General features: G+C 43.2%; 1 protein-coding gene across 1 annotated transcript in view; it reads left to right on the forward strand.

Annotated features, from left to right (window-relative positions):
• Positions 1 to 16,461, forward strand: part of CEP85 (centrosomal protein 85) — a 42,961-nt gene that overhangs the window by 20,543 nt on the left and 5,957 nt on the right. The window contains 9 exon segments of the mRNA XM_005676818.3: positions 2,895 to 3,011; positions 3,014 to 3,582; positions 4,418 to 4,551; positions 4,936 to 5,053; positions 6,336 to 6,521; positions 13,075 to 13,227; positions 13,443 to 13,597; positions 14,969 to 15,083; positions 15,985 to 16,035. Coding sequence (XP_005676875.2) covers positions 2,895 to 3,011; positions 3,014 to 3,582; positions 4,418 to 4,551; positions 4,936 to 5,053; positions 6,336 to 6,521; positions 13,075 to 13,227; positions 13,443 to 13,597; positions 14,969 to 15,083; positions 15,985 to 16,035 — 1,598 coding nt within the window.

The raw sequence follows: 16,461 nt of genomic DNA on the forward strand, positions 1-16,461 counted from the left end.
GCTGGATGGCATCATCGACCCGATGGACATGGGTTTGGATAAACTCTGGAGTTGGTGATGGACAGGGAGGCCTGGAGTGCTGAGATTCATGAGGTCGCAAAGAGTTGGACAGTCTGAGTGACTGAACTGAACTGATGGGAATGGATGCCATGATCACAGTTTTCTGAATGTTGTGCTTTAAGCCAACTTTTTCACTCTCCCCTTTAACTTTTTTCTTCACTTTCTGCCATAAGGGTGGTGTCATCTGCATATCTGAGGTTATTGATATTTCTCCCGGCAATCTTGATTCCAGCTTGTGCTTCCTCCAGCCCTGCATTTCTCATGATGTAGTCTGCATATAAGTTAAATAAGCAGGGTGACAATATACAGCCTTGACGTACTCCTTTTCCTATTTGGAAACAGTCTGTTGTTCCATGTCCAGTTCTAACTGTTGCTTCCTGACCTGCCCACAGGTTTCTCAAGAGGCAGGTCAGGTGGTCTGGTATTTCCATCTCTTTCAGAATTTTCCACAGTTGATTGTGATCCACATAGTCAAAGGCTTTGGCATAGTCAATAAAGCAGAAATAGATGTTTCCCTGGAACTCTTCTTGCTTTTTTGATGACCCAGCAGATGCTGGCAATTTGATCTCTGGTTCCTCTGCCTTTTCTAAAAGCAGCTTGAACATCTGGAAGTTCACGGTTCACGTATTGCTGAAGCCTGGCTTGGAGAATTTTGAGCATCAGTTTACTAACGCATGAGATGAGTGCAGTTGTGTGGCAGTTTGAGCATTCTTTGGCATTGCCTTTCTTTGGGATTGGAATGGAAACTCACGTTTTCCAGTCCTGTGGCCACTGCTTAGTTTTCCATATATGCTGACATATTGAGTGCAGCACTTTCACAGCATCATCTTTTAGGATTTGAAATAGCTCATATTAAAAAATCACATATCTCATATGCTAAATTTGAATAGACTTTGAAAATTATAGAAGATAGTGACACTTACGGAAATATGTTGCTGTTTTGTTTCAAAATGCTCTTAAACAGAAGCCAGACTTTAATGTATCTTGACATTTTATAGTACTTTCTCAGAATCACACAATTTCCTTAATGTAAATAGATAAACACAGTAGTAAAATCACAAGTGCTGACAGACCTCATTTCATCATCCATAGATGGACCATACTCACCAGCAAATTAGAGAAACAATATTCTTTTGGGCAGTTGGTACCTTTTTTCTTGACTTAGGTTTTGGCATTACTCCTTTGGGCATTATGGGCTCAAAACTGAATTTGGTGAGTCGTGAGAGAGTGGTGCCGTGGGCGGAGAATGGAAGAAGGTATTGCCGAGTTCAGCATAGAAGCAGCCCTCATAACCAAAATCTTGCTGTCTTCTCTTCCATAATTATATTTGGAAAGTGGCGACCCTTGATGAGAGAATGTTATGGTGTCACTATGGAAGATTTCAAGGAGGGAGCTTTCTAGTCTTAGAATCTTCATCACCACCAGTCTACCTTAACCCTGTTGACTAGTTATGTATTTAAGTTTCGGGACATCAAAAACGGTGTCCTTTGACTCTTGAAATGTCCTTCTTTCTTGGTCCTGAGAAGCTGATGCATGCCATCAAAAATTACTGGTTGTTTTGCTTCTTGTTTGTTTTTACTATGGTATTTTATAAATCCCCACGATCATCTGAATAGAGGAAATTAGATACTCTGCATACGTTATAAGGGATAATTTGGCTTGCTTTTTTTTAAAGAACTGCTTGCAAATGCATATGCGAAGATGATAGCAGATCTATACCCATTTAATTCTGAAAAAGGTTAGTATCTGTCCTCATTGGCTGAGTATGTTTTGGTTGGTTGATGGAAAATGAAACAAATCGGAGATCTATTCTTCTCCACAGTAGATGTTGCTTAGTTTGGAAAGAATCTTGGACACAGTTGAGAAAGAAAGACGTTTCTATCCCTTGTCCCCCTCACTCGGTTCCCTGCCTGCTGAAGGCAATAGGTATGTTTCCTCATATTCCTGCCTGTACTTTGCTTGTAGCCCTCAGCCCTGTGTTAGTTCTGTGACCTTGTAGTCCTCTTCACAGTGGCACTTGAAAGTTGGAAACAGTAAAAATGTGAACTTTCTGCAGCAGAGCCAATCGGAGAGTTGTCTCCCAAGACTAGGCAGGAGCTAAAGGAAACATAAATCCAGTCTCAAGGAAAGTGAAAAGTCAGTTATATACAAACAAGGGGCTAAATAAAAAGCAAAGTAAAAAATAGAGGATTTCAGTGTTTACCAGTTGAGGGTGCTCACTGTGCTAGAATGAAACCTGAGAGTTACTAAGAATAACTTGACATATCCTGGCAGTCAGGTCTGGCGTGTGGGAGAGAGAGCAGAATCCTGATTCAGATGCGGCACTCCCCTCCCCAGGCACGAAGCAGCACTATCCAGTTTGCCATATTCTTTGTATAGTTTAGATTCATTGTTCACCTTTGCTGTGGAGCTTTTGGAGATCAAAGAGGATTCCGGCAGCCCATGGAAAAGACATTTTTATTAGATTGGATTATAGCTTAGAGTCGCCCAGCTCTTGGAACAGTAGGACCTAATCCAGTTCCCTTAAGTAAGTGATGTTTTTCTTAAGTTCAGTTTTCAGCTTTGTTGACTGGCAGGATTTTTTTTATTCAGATACAAAGAACAGTATAAATTAAAAGTGAAGCCAGTGTTACCTTTCTTTGGTTTGCCTTGGGAATGGCATTTGAGATCCTAGAACACACATCTCCCATTTAGGCTGCTATATTTTTCTGCCTGATACTTGTGACAGTGCCCTCTCTGCCTGCTCTCAGGCAGAGAATGTCTGGCATAGCAGCCAAACTCAAAAAAAGCTTGCCGCTTCAATTTTAACTTACGGAAGACTATTCTCTCCACAGATTTTTGCAGTTCAAGTAGCAGTCCTTCTTTGCAGCCCATCAAAAGCCACGTAACCATTCCAACAGCCCATGTGATACCTTCTACTTTGGGGACCTCTCCTGCCAAGCCAAATTCTGCTGCGGACCCTCTTCCAAACTTCCTTTGTCAGGGTTGGCTGAAAGTGTGGGGATGACAAGAAATGGAGACCTCAGTTCAATGAAACGTTCTCCAGGCCTTTCTAGAGATTTCATGTATCTTTGTGGTGCTGCTGGAGAAAATGGAGTTGAGCAGTCCTGGTTTCCAGCAGTGGGCCATGAAAGAGAAGAAGCAGCGAGAAAGTTTGATGTTCCCAATATGGAGTCTACCCTCAATCAGTCAGCAATGCTGGAGACACTTTATTCAGATCCCCACTACCGAGTCTATTTCCACAACCCAAGAACCGACACAAACAAGGAGCTATACAAAGGGTTGCCTGAGACCAAGAAGGCACCAGGCAGCGGGGCAGCATGTGAGAGGAATGGACCACACCCTGGCAGCAGTGGGGTTCTTCCTTTGGGACTCCAGCCTGCTCCTGGGCTCTCCAAGCCTCTACCTTCTCAGGTGTGGCAGCCAAATCCTGACCCTTGGCATTCCCGCGAGCGATCTTGTGAACTCAGCACTTGTCGGCAGCAGCTGGAATTGATCCGTTTACAGATGGAGCAAATGCAGGTAGAGGCCTTTCTTTCCTTGGACTTTGCAGTTTCTGTGCTAATCTTAGAACTATATAGGTTTTTTTCTTATAAGTTTTGACTCCAAAGAAAGCGTTTCTAAAAAGGAGGGAAGATTTTTATAGGTAGGCAGTCTTGTGAATGTCATCAAATCTGTTGGTTCTAAACACCAGATTGGTTCTCCAAAGCAGAGGGTTACAAAGGGAAACCCAGAAGTAGGACACTAACACTGATTGTATGTGTGTGTACTTACATAACAGTCACTAGGCTAGGTGCTTTAACGTACAGAATCTTACTTGATCCTTACAGCACTCTGATGAAGTAAATGTAGGAATTTACCAGGTTCTTAGAATAACTAATCTGTCCAGAGACACAGAGCTGGTTTAAGTGGCAGAGCTCTAGGGTTCAAAAACTATCTTTTAGTCCCATATTCTTTCCACTGTACTACTTTTGTGTTTGTTTTTTGGTTTTGTTTTGTTTTTTGAAAGTTCTTGTACTTACTAAGAATGGGGAGAAAGGAAGCAGGACACATTCTCCTTTCCTGGTTGGTGAGGGCATCTTAGCTCCTGATTAGCTTTTGTTCCAGATAAAGAAAGATAAACTGACCTTTTCTTAGAAACTAGAGCCTTTCTGAGCAAGAAGTGTCCAGTTGGCAGAAGTCTGTTAGGCAGGTTCTTTCCAGTCATGCATCAGAGCTAAAATTATTTCATAAACAGTGGGCCTTCTCCAACTGAGCCAAAGTGAATCTTGACTGCAGACACAGCTGGGCGCTTTGTAGGTGCTTTCAGGTGCCTGTAGGTTAACATTAAGTCCCACTGGGCCTGCTTGTCTTCCAGCTTCAGAATGGAGCCGTCTGCCACCATCCTGCTGGTTTTTCTCCTTCATTGCCCACGTTAGACCCAGCACAATGGATGAGCATCTTGAGCAGTAATGAACACCTTCTGAAGGAAAAGGAGCTCCTTATTGACAAGTAAGGGGGCAAGGGGCCATAGGGCCCCCACTGATGACATCTCCCCAAGGGCAGTGCATCTTCCTCTGTTTAGACCCCTGCTTTGCCTCATAATAAGTAGCCTAGTCCTGTGTGTGAATAATGTGATAGGTTTGTTGCATATCTCTGCAGGGGCTGTGGGGAATGCCTAGAGGAGACCCAGGCAGCTGGGTCTTTGCAGCTGATCTTTCTTCATTTTCCCTCAGTCAGTTTTCTCATTTGCATTTCTTCCTTCAGCACTACCCAAGAATCCAAGGTCTTTGTTTACAAAGTGTGGTTTTTACCTATTTAAGGAAAGTTGGGGGCTCATATTACAAGTGGGTTTGTGTCAGGACCCTGGGCCTCATTCTGTTCTGACTTTCGCAGGCAGAGGAAACATATCTCTCAGCTGGAACAGAAGGTGCGAGAGAGTGAACTGCAAGTCCACAGTGCTCTTTTAGGCCGTCCTGCCCCCTTTGGGGATGTCTGCTTGTTGAGGCTGCAGGTAAGCCTTGGCAGCCAGGATGGCACTCTGCTTGTCATAACTCAGTGTCTTCCCTGTGCTTGACACTGGTAGGTATCCAGGAGATAGAAAATGGACCAAGTGAAGTAAGGTATTCTTGCCCTCAGAAAGTAAACATTCTAATTATAAAGCATTTCCTGTTCTGCTCTTGAGGGGGCAGAAAAGGCCTGAGGATGGAATCAAGTGGAAGTCCAGGTGCCTTGACATCAGGACATACTTGGGAGAAAAGGAAGGCAGAGCAAGGTTCATGGTAAGGTCCTAGAATTGAGTGATGTTCTGAGAAGTCTTCATCTACCGGCCCTGGCCAAATGAAGAGAGAAGCAGAGGTAGCACAGAGATGTAGAGCCATTCCCATTTTCATTCTTCCATGTCTAGGAGCAACTGAGGGGAAACTATGCTTCACTCAGGTCAGTAGCTCTGAAAGATGTTGGCCAAGCTTCTTCTGCAATTTGGGCTTTTGAGTGATGAGTATTAGACAGACTATAGTACTGTACTGCTTTGCCACCTAGTGGGCTGCTTAAGATAATGTTCCATCTTGGAGAATCAGAATGTTAGTGTGAGAATGGCCATTACCTAAAATATATCTCAGTCTTCTCATTTACTGATGAGAAAATTGAGGCCCAAGAAGGAGGAAGAATTTACCTTAAGTCATGTAAAGAATGAGTGGAGGAGAACCAGGCCTTGAGCCCAGGTCTGCTGATATATTGTCCTGTATTCCTTTGTTACATGACTGGTCCTTGAATATTGCTTTTAAGCCAGTGGCTCTGAAATTGGAGTGTGCATCTGAATCACCTGGAAGGCTTGTTAAAACACAGAATATTAAGATCCGTCCCCAGAATTTCTGATTCACTGGGTCTGGGAGTTGGACTTAAGAATTTGCATTTCTAACAAGTTCCCAGGTAATGCTGAAGCTGTTAGTCCTGAAAGTGAAAGTCGCTCAGTTGTCTCCAACTCTGTGACTCCATGGACTATACAGTCCATGAAGTTCCCCAGGCCAGAATACTGGAGTAAGTAGCCTTTCCCTTCTCCAGGGGATCTTCCCAGCCCAGGGATTGAACCCAGGTCTCCCACAATGCAGGTGGATTCTTTACCAACTGGACTATCAAGGAAGCCCCTGTTAGTCCTAGGACCACACTTTGAGAAGCACTGCTTGCAGAAAGTCTTAGAGAAAATTGATATTCGACCACAAAGTATGCTAGGTATAAGTAAAGTACATGGGACTCTCAGGGTAAGGAACAGTTACATATTGCGAATCTTTCTGCAGGAATTGCAGCGAGAGAACACTTTCTTACGTGCACAGTTTGCACAGAAGACAGAAGCCTTGAGCAAAGAAAAGATCGAGCTTGAAAAGAAACTCTCTGCTTCAGAAGTTGAAGTCCAGCTCATCAGAGAGTCACTCAGAGTGGCACTGCAGAAGCATTCGGAGGAAGGGAAGAAACAGGAAGAAAGGGTGAGCTAAGGAGCTGATAGCTTTCTAATTCACATAAGAATTGGCAGTCAGCCCTTTCCTGCCAAACTATTCTTGGAACCTGGAGGAGACAATTGGGTGAAACACCCTACATTGACTTCTCATGCAGGACTGGCTTGTTTGAAATGGAACCCTTCATATCTGCTTCATCTCTACAAAACTATCACAGACAGTGTATAATCTCTCACTGTCCCATGGGCTGTGATGGGGAACCAGCTGGCCTAGGTGAAAAACCAGTCTAACCAGTCATACCAAATGGTACTGTTGCAAGATGTACCTGTGGTACATCATTCAGCGTGATTTCTTCTCACTTCTACCTAAAAAGTAGGTGACGAATCCCACATATGCAGCTATTTGGGGAGTTTTTACATTTTTGCCAGTGCTCTTAGAATCGCCTCAGGTTGAGACTGATTTTCATAGAAGAGCTAAATCTTCTGGTTCTGTTCACGGGTTGCTCTAATATAGATATTCTTGGGGGACCAGTTTAATAATGTTTAGCTCTGGACCACTTGCATCAAAGTCAGCTAGAGAAATGCTTCTTAAACTTTAATGTGTTTAAGAATAATTTGGAGATCTTGATGAAAATACAGATCCAGATTCAGTAGTTTTGGAAGGGGAGGCAGCCCTGGGATTTTGCATTTCTGACAATCTTACCAGGTGATATTGGTGCCATTAGTACAGCATGGACTTAAAGGCTTGTTTGAAAAAAAAAAGAAAAAAAATTTTAATCAAAATACATGTGGCTAAGTTAGATAACCAACATGTTATCAAATATCAACATCAATATCAATATCAGCCCCACTCTACAGAATTAGCTGTCCTCAACTCTTTTCTTACTCCTGACATATTCGTCTGTATTTCTGAATAGTATTCTCTTACTTAATGCATTTTTTTGCTGGTTTTGTTTCATGAATGCAGTATCTTTTCTCTGATGATATTGATTATGTCTTTTGGGATATCTGCATCTGCTATAGTGTTTCTTTCAGGTCTTATTTTGTTTTTGTGTCTTTGACGTTAGAGGATTGATGATCCTTGAATGAAAGAGTGCTCATATTTAAGAATATAGTATTTTTAAATTGCATGGAAGCTCTGGGTTCATGGAAGTTGCCTGGTGGGCTTCCCTATTGGATGATCAAACTTAGTCTTCCCTTTTCACTTGGGAACCCTTAAATGTCAATATCTGATGTCTCATCTCACTTTCTCTAGAAAAGAATCTTTAGCCTGCTGCCTGGTGGGGAGGCTGGGGACAGGAATGCCTTTGGCCTTTGGGTTCTCGACACTGAGAAGGAAATTAGATTTAAAGTCTCATAGTTCTACACATAGATTGTTATTTATGTTTATTTTCAACCCAGTGCTTCATTCTCTGTCTCTCTCTGCCATGACTGATACCCCTGAGCTGGGCTCTGATTTGATTTCTCCACAAAGAATAAATCTCCAGTCTCCTTTTGGGAAAACCCAGGGTGAGAATGATATCCAGCTAGCCTGAATATAGACTTCCAGTGAATTCCCCTATTTTCCAGGTTTATGGCTGATACCTCCCTGCCTCAGGTATCTCATGTTTAAAGTAGAGGGATTCTACTGGAGGGGAGGGGACAAAAAAAAAAATAAAGTAGAGGGATTCTTGTGGGTTGTGAAGGGCACATTGTCTTCCAAGTTGTCTGTGACTCCTACTGCAAATTATAACTCCTCTGCTCCAAATTGTCTGTCCCTCCCATTCCTTTCATGTTCTGGAAACATCTTGACACCGTCTTATATACTTTTTTATCTGTCTTTGCGGGGCTGTGCTGCATCTCGTTGCTGCGTGGGCTTTTTTCTAGTTGAGTGAGCAGGAGCTATACTCTAGCTGTAGTGTGACTTCTCATTGTCTTCTCTTGTTACAAAGCACAGCCTCCAGAGCATGCAGGCTTCCATAGTTGTGGCTCTGCGACTCTAGAGCATGGGTTCAATAGTTGTGGCTGTGGGGCTTAGTTGCTCCACAGCACGTGGAATCTTCCAGACCAGGGATCAAACCCGAGTCTCTTCCATTGGCAGGCAGATTCTTTGCCACTGAACCGTCATGGAAGACCCTATCTTGTATACTTTTGTCTCCTCTGTTGCCTTTTAAAAATTGGTATTTTATTTTATGCCTGTCGTTCTAGAAATATTTTGGAAGGGAGAAAAAATAAACTCTGACTGGCCTACCATTTCTTTAATTAAGAGTTGGCCATCAGCATTTTCAATAAGCTTCCCACGTGATTCTGATGCATATTAAGATGACAGAATCTGGAGAATGACATGGAGCTTGAACGGTACAGATTGTACCTGGGGTAAAGCTTTTAACTGATTTTCAGGGATCCTTCTTAGTACTGTGTTGTCTTTGGATCAAATTAGGCCTGAGCCTCTTTGGCATCAATAAATCTGCCTTTTTCCCTGCTTTATCTCCAGCTTCCTTTTTCATAAGCCAAAGAAAAAGCCGTAATAGTAAGAAAAGTTTCCATTCAACAAATCTTAATTGATTCCCTGCTTAGTGCCAAGCATTGTGCTGTGTTGGGGATTTGATAAAAGCAAAATGGACGCAGCCCCTCCTCTCAAGGAGTTTCATTAGCCCTTCCAGATGATTGCTTAGCTTTATATCATATGAAGTGTTTAGAGAAGAATGCATTACCTGTCTCATCAGAATAGACCAGGTGGGCTGTATTTATACTACCTATACGGTTATATATACTTTTGCAGTTAAGTTCTGATGCAAACCACTCAGAGTTAGCATCAGACCCCACAAGTTTAAAGGACACAGTCCCCCAAAAGACTATGCTTATTTATTTCAGATGCCAACTGCAGGTTTTGGGTTCCCTAGACTGCCTATATTTCTGACCAACTGGCTGTAAATCCAGGGGTTCCCATGACACCTTCAGGTTCAGTAATTTCACAGATTACAGTTTTGTTATACAAATCATGATAAGCCAAGAGACAGATAGAACGAGGTCTGGGAAAGTCCTAAAAGCAGGGCTTCCATACCTTTTCCCTCTTGGAATTAGAACCTGTCATCCTCCCAGCACATGCATGTGTTCATCAACCAGGAAGTTCCATTGAGCTTTGGTGTCTAGAGTTTTTAATTAGGATTTTATCATGTAGGCATGATTGAACTCAAATCTCCTGTCTTTGTCCCCTTTTCGCAGGAAGTTGGGTTCAACTCCATTGGTTTTTGTACTGATCAGTTCCTGTTCTGAGTCATCTAATTAGCATATATGCATTTATGGTGTGCTCTGGTCCATTGAGCAATATTGCATAGGAACCTGGAATGTTAGGTACATGAATCAAGGCAAACTGGAAGTGGTCAAACAGGAGATGGCAAGAGTGAACGTTGACGTTTTAGGAATCGGCAAACTAAAATGGACTGGAATGGGTGAATTTAACTCAGATGACCATTATATCTACTACTGCGGGCAGGAATCCTTTAGAAGAAATGGAGTAGCCATCATGGTCATCAGAAGAGTCCGAAATGCAGTACTTGGATGCAATCTCAAAAACGACAGAATGATCTCTGTTCGTTTCCAAGGCAAACCATTCAATATCATGGTAATCCAAGCCTATGCCCTGACCAGTAACACTGAAGAGGCTGAAGTTGAACGGTTCTATGAAGACCTACAAGACCTTTTCGAACTAACACCCAAAAAAGATGTCCTTTTCATTATAGGGGACTGGAATGCAAAAGTAGGAAGTCAAGAAACACCTGGAATAACGGGCAAATTTGGCCTTGGAGTACAGAATGAAGCAGGGCAAAGGCTAATAGAGTTTTGTCAAGAGAACGCACTGGTCATAGCAAACACCCCTCTTCCAACAACACAAAAGAAGACTCTACACATGGACATCACCAGATGGCCAACACCGAGATCAGACTGATTATATTCTTTGCACCCAAAGATGGAGAAGCTCTATTCAGTCAGCAAAAACAAGACTGGGAGCAGATTGTGGCTCAGATCATGAACTTCTTATTGTCAAATTCAGACTTAAATTGAAGAAAGTGGGGAAAACCACCAAACCATTCAGGTATGACCTAAATCAAATCCCTTATGATAAAAGCAAAATCCCTTTGATAAAAGCAAAATGGACACAGCCCCTCCTCTCAAGGAGTTTACAGTCTCATTAGCCCTTATGATAAAAGGGTAATGATTATACAGTGGAAGTGAGAAATAGATTTAAGGTACTAGATCTGATAGACAGAGTGCCTGATGGAGGTTCGTGACATTGTACAGGAGACAGGTATCAAGACCATCCCCATGGAAAAGAAATGCAAAAAAGCAAAAATGGCTGTCTGAGGAGGCTTTACAAATAGCTGTGAAAAGAAGAGAAGCAAAAGCAAAGGAGAAAAGGAAATATATACCCATTTGAAAGCAGAGTTCCAAAGAATAGCAAGGAGAGATAAAGCCTTCCTCAGCAATCAGTGCAAAGAAATAGAGGAAACCAACAGAATGGGAAAGACTAAAGATCTCTTCAAGAAAATTAGAGATACCAAGGGAACATTTCATGCAAAGATGGGCTCGATAAAGGACAGAAATGGTATGGAGCTAACAGAAGCAGAAGATATTAAGAAGAGGTGGCAAGAATACACAGAAGAACTATACAAAAAAGATCTTCACAACCCAGATAATCACAATAGTGTGATCACTCACCTAGAGACAGACATCCTGGAATGTGAAGTCAAGTGGGCCTTAGAAAGCATCACTACGAACAAAGCTAGTGGAAGTGATGGGATTCCAGTTGAGCTATTTCAAATCCTAAAAGATGATGCTGTGAAAGTGCTGCACTCAATATGCCAGCAAATTTGGAAAACTCAGCAGTGGCCACAGGACTGGAAAAGGTCAGTTTCCATTCCAATCCCAAAGAAAGGCAATGCCAAAGAATGCTCATACTACCGCATAATTGCACTCATCTCACACGCTAGTGAAGTAATGCTCAAAATTCTCCAAGCCAGGCTTCAGCAATATGTGAACCATGAACTTCCAGATGTTCAAGCTGCTTTTAGAAAAGGCAGAGGAACCAGAGATCAAATTGCCAACATCCGCTGGATCATCGAAAATGCGAGAGTTCCAGGAAAACATCTATTTCTGCTTTATTGACTATGCCAAAGCCTTTGACTGTGTGGATCACAGTAAACTGGAAAATTCTGAAAGAGATGGGAATACCAGAACACCTGACCTGCCTCTTGAGAAACCTGTATGCAGGTCAGGAAGCAACAATTAGAACTGGACATGGAACAACAGACTGGTTCCAAGTAGGAAAAGGAGTATGTCAAGGCTGTATATTGTCCCCCTGCTTATTTAACTTCTATGCAAAGTACATCATGAGAAACGCAGGGCTGGAGGAAGCACAAGCTGGAATCAAAATTGCCAGGAGTAATACCAATAACCTCAGATATGCAGATGACACCACCCTCATGGCAGTAAGCAAAGAACTAAAGAGTCTCTTGATGAAAGTGAAAGAGAAGAGAAAAAGTTGGCTTAAAGCTCAACATTCAGAAAACTAAGATAATGACATCCAGTCGTATCACTTCGTGGCAAGTAGATGGTGAAACAGTGGAAACAGTGGCTGACTTAATTTTTTGGGCTCCAAAATCACTGCAGATGGTGATTGCAGCCATTAAATTAAAAGATGCTTACTCCTTGGGAGGAAAGTTATGACCAACCTAGACGGCATATTGAAAAGCAGAGACATTACTTTGCCAACAAAGGTCCGTCTAGTCAAGGCTATGGTTTTTCCAGTGGTCATGTATGGATGTGAGAGCTGGACTATAAAGAAGGCTGAGCACAGAAGAAGTGATGCTTTCGAACTATGGTATTGGAGACTCTTGAGAATCCCTTGGACTGCAAGGAGATCCAACCAGTCCATCCTAAAGGAGATCAGTCCTGGGTGTTCGTTGGAAGGACTGATGTTGAAGCTGAAGGTCCAGTCCTTTGGCCACCTGATGTGAAGAGCTGACTCATTTGGAAAGACCCTGTTGCTGGGAAAGATTGAGGGCAGGAGTTGAAGGAGACGACAGAGGATTAGATGGTTGGATGGCATCACCGACTCAATGGACATGAGTTTGGGTGAACTGTGGGAGTTGCTGATCGACAGGGAGACCTGGCATGCTGCGTTTCACGGGGTCGCAAAGAGTCGGACGCTTAGTCATGTCCGACTCTTTGCGACTGAACTGAACTGGTCCACTGTGAATAACAAACAACACATTTATTATTTGGGATATTCTAAGAATTTAGAAGTTGAGGAACTTGAACAAAGACCAGAGAAATTCTTTTATTATACAGTAGAGCTACCAGGTTTTGAAAACTGCCCAAGAATCCCCTCTTCCTTGCCCCTGAATGGAAAGTTCTGGTGTGAGAACTCTGCATTTTATGTCCTAATCTCCAATGGCAAAATTTGTTCAACTTCCTGCCTTCATGGTAATAGAAAACAGTTATAGTCCTAAGGTCAAAGACAGTGTTCACTTCAAAAAAATAGTTAACATTCAGGATGGTAGAGGGGTGAGTGGAGAAGGATTGTTAACATTTCTTTCTAATAGGTCAAGGGTCGTGATAAACATATTAATAATTTGAAAAAGAAATGTCAGAAGGAATCCGAGCAGAACCGGGAGAAGCAGCAGCGTATTGAGACCTTGGAGCGCTACCTGGCTGACCTGCCCACTCTGGAAGACCATCAGAAACAGAGCCAGCAGGTAGCAGCAATGACCAAGCACACCTGGGGCAAGTTGGGGGTGGTGGTGGGGGGCTTTCTCAACCTCTGCTGCATGCAGTGACCTTGTGGTGTCCTGAAAGGAAAGTCCCAAAGGAGTCATGTCCAGACTCACATCACAACTGAAATGCCAAGTTTTTGAAATATACCCAAAGTCTTCCCTGCTTGTTGACCTAAGCATGGAATCCTGTCTCTCAGCTTAAGGATTCTGAGTTGAAGAGCACAGAGCTGCAGGAGAGAGTGACTGAGCTGGAGAGTTTGCTGGAGGAGACCCAGGCAGCCTGCAGAGAAAAGGAGGTACAACTGGAAAGCCTGAGACAGAGAGAAGCTGACTTCTCCTCCACCCGACATAGGTAAATATCCCTGCTGCTGTTGCTGCTAAGTCACTTCAGTCGTGTCCGACTCTGTGTGACCCCATAGATGGCAGCCCACCAGGCTCCCGCGTCCCTGGGATTCTCCAGGCAAGAACACTGGAGTGGGTTGCCGTGTCCTTCTCCAGTGCATGAAAGTGAAAAGTGAAAATGAAGTCGCTCAGTTGTGTCCGACTCTTCGCGACCCCCTTTACTGCAGCCTACCAGGCTCCTCCACCCATGAGATTTTCCAGGCAAGAGTACTGGAGTGGGTTGTCATTGTCCTCTCCAAATATCCCTGAGAGGTTTAGAAAGAAGCAGAGAGATAGGTTCTGGTCCTGGCTACCCTACTCACTGCTTGTTTAACTTTGGACAACTCACTTTACTTCTCTGAGCTTTGTTTTCTTTGGATTGTAAGTAATAGGAAAACTGTTTATGAGCAGGGACTGTGTCTTTGAGATGTAATGTGAGTGGTATAGTGGTGCAGTGGGGTTTTCCACTGTTCTTTGGAAAGATCCAGCCCAGTGCCCAGCATCATAATAGTATTGGGCAATAATTCTTGAAAAGGTATGTGTTGAATGAATGGGAGCACTTTATAAACTGGAAAGTGAGTATCTGTATTTGCAGAAGTAGATCCTGGTGCTGATGACTGAGGGTTATCCACATGGTGAATCTTGTGAAGGCTACCAGGAGCATCTGTTACTTCTCCTTAGCCCTAGGGATTGCTCTCAATTGCCACAGTAGGCTCTGAGAACAAAACAAGATGCTATAATGTACTCTCAGGATGTCTTGGGAACTTCTTCCGTATTAATAGCAGTTTCTGAAAAAATGTCGTGGCTGTGTTTCAACAGCCCCTTGGACCAAATCCAGTTTTTAATGGGATGGATTGGATTTCTCATCCCACATTCAACCACAGTAACTCTGTTGTTTATCTCAGCATATGGCCCATGATGAAAGTGATTGTGGTTTGGGCACAAAGTTGGATCTTTCCAAGACTGGGTGTGCAAAGAAAAAAGGACTTTTGGGTTTTTTTTTTGTATTTTCTAAAATTTCTCTATCCTATATGTGTGACTTTTGTAATTTAAGTACATGTGATGAATGTTTACTTTTAAATATCAAAACAAAGAATAAAAAAGCCTTGGGTAGGTAAAGAATTGCTGGCACATTGTATAGATGCTGACCTCTAGGGAAGGGAACTAACATAGACTGAGCAAGCAGCTTCTGTGTGGCATTCCCTACTTTAAACAGACCTAAGCAATTATCCCCAGCTATGACTTGGAAGGGCCTACTTGTCTTGCCCAGTAAATAGCAGTATCAGGTATCAAAGCCACATCTCTCTGATTTAGAGTTCTTGAAGAGGCTACTGTCTTTCAGCCTGCAAGATAAGCAGTGTGTGGAAGATGCCAGTGGAGAAGGTCCAGCTCAACAAGGACAAGGTCCCCAAGTGGAAATGGAGTCTTGGCAGAAGGAATGTGATTCCCTTCGAAAGGTGACTAAGGGCGTCCAGGCCATAAGGGGGTAGGCTTAGAGGAAGCAGAAGATTGGGTTTTGGTAGGGAACCATGAATTTCTGGCCCCAAGCCCCCTAGGATCTGTTACCCAGAGTTTTGATTCTCTTTTCCTAGAAGCCATCCCTGCATAATAAATTCACATTTTAGATAGCCATCCTTAGTAGTGGCAAGCAAAGTTAGGGAAGGGCATGCCTTTGAATATCCAAATTTAGATGTACCAAAATGGTGCACTGAAGCTTGGTGCACTTCCTTCATGGCTCAGGCCCTCTACAAAGCCTCTTGCATTGAGCAGAGTTTTAGCCAGTGAGGTGGCCCTAATTCACCATAGAAGAAGGAGCCCAGGACCTACCAGAGAGACTTGTTTGAAGGTCAGCAAATAAGACCCAGAAACGGTTCAAAGAGTACCTGGGGTCTCATAGGACAGGACACTGGACCTGTTTAAGTTCCCTTCTTAAACAGTGGGACCAAAGCTATAAGTGAAAAACTGTCACAGCCCTGAACAGGACTGGCTTCATTAAACTGAATTTTCAGTTGTGTCCTTTACCAAAGAACCAGAAGGTACACTGGCTTATATGAAGTTGATTCTCCTGGCCGACAGTCATTAGGGTGAAGGTGTCTCTCCACCTGACTTCCTCATAGGTCTTCCGCATTGCGTTCATCTTTGTTTAAACCTCTGTGCCTGGAGCACAGGACTGTGAAGCTAAGTAGCCAGGATAGGGAGTCCGGTTTATATTTCTTGTTTTCACTCTGTTCTCACTATTAATGGCTGTAGATAATAGTTGAGGTAATAGTCAAACTGCAGATCTTAGTGTAGCCTCTTGCCTTCTGGCCCCACTATTAGCATGTGCTTGCAATCGTCCTTGATAACTTTGCCTTTCAGATTGTGGAGAGGCAACAGCAGAAGATTGATCAGTTGCACTCACAAGTACAGGTGAGCTGGAATCCTTGGGACATGATGGGCGGGACTTGATGGAATTTCTAGAATTTAACCAACCCTATTCTTTGCCCTGCGATTTGCTCGCTGTTAAGAGTACCAGCTTAGGGCTTCTTAGGTGGTGCTAGTGGTAAAGAACCAGCCTGCCAGTGCAGGAGATGTAAGAGACACAGGTTTGATCCCTGGGTGAGGAAGATCCCCTGGAGGAGGGCGTGGCAGCACACTCTAGTCTTCTTGTCTGGGGAATCACATGGACAGAGGAGCCTGGCAGGTGGTCCACAGAATTGCAAAGAGTCAGACACAATTGAAGTGACTTAGCATGCATCCAGGGGTACAAGCATGAGACCAAATCAGTGCTTGTGGCCTACAGTCTTGTTGGGAAGGGGGTTCATTTGGCACAGTGCAGTGAGAGCATCCATATTA

Source organism: Capra hircus, chromosome 2 (assembly GCF_001704415.2).
Source record: "Capra hircus breed San Clemente chromosome 2, ASM170441v1, whole genome shotgun sequence".
Taxonomy (NCBI): domain Eukaryota; kingdom Metazoa; phylum Chordata; class Mammalia; order Artiodactyla; family Bovidae; genus Capra; species Capra hircus.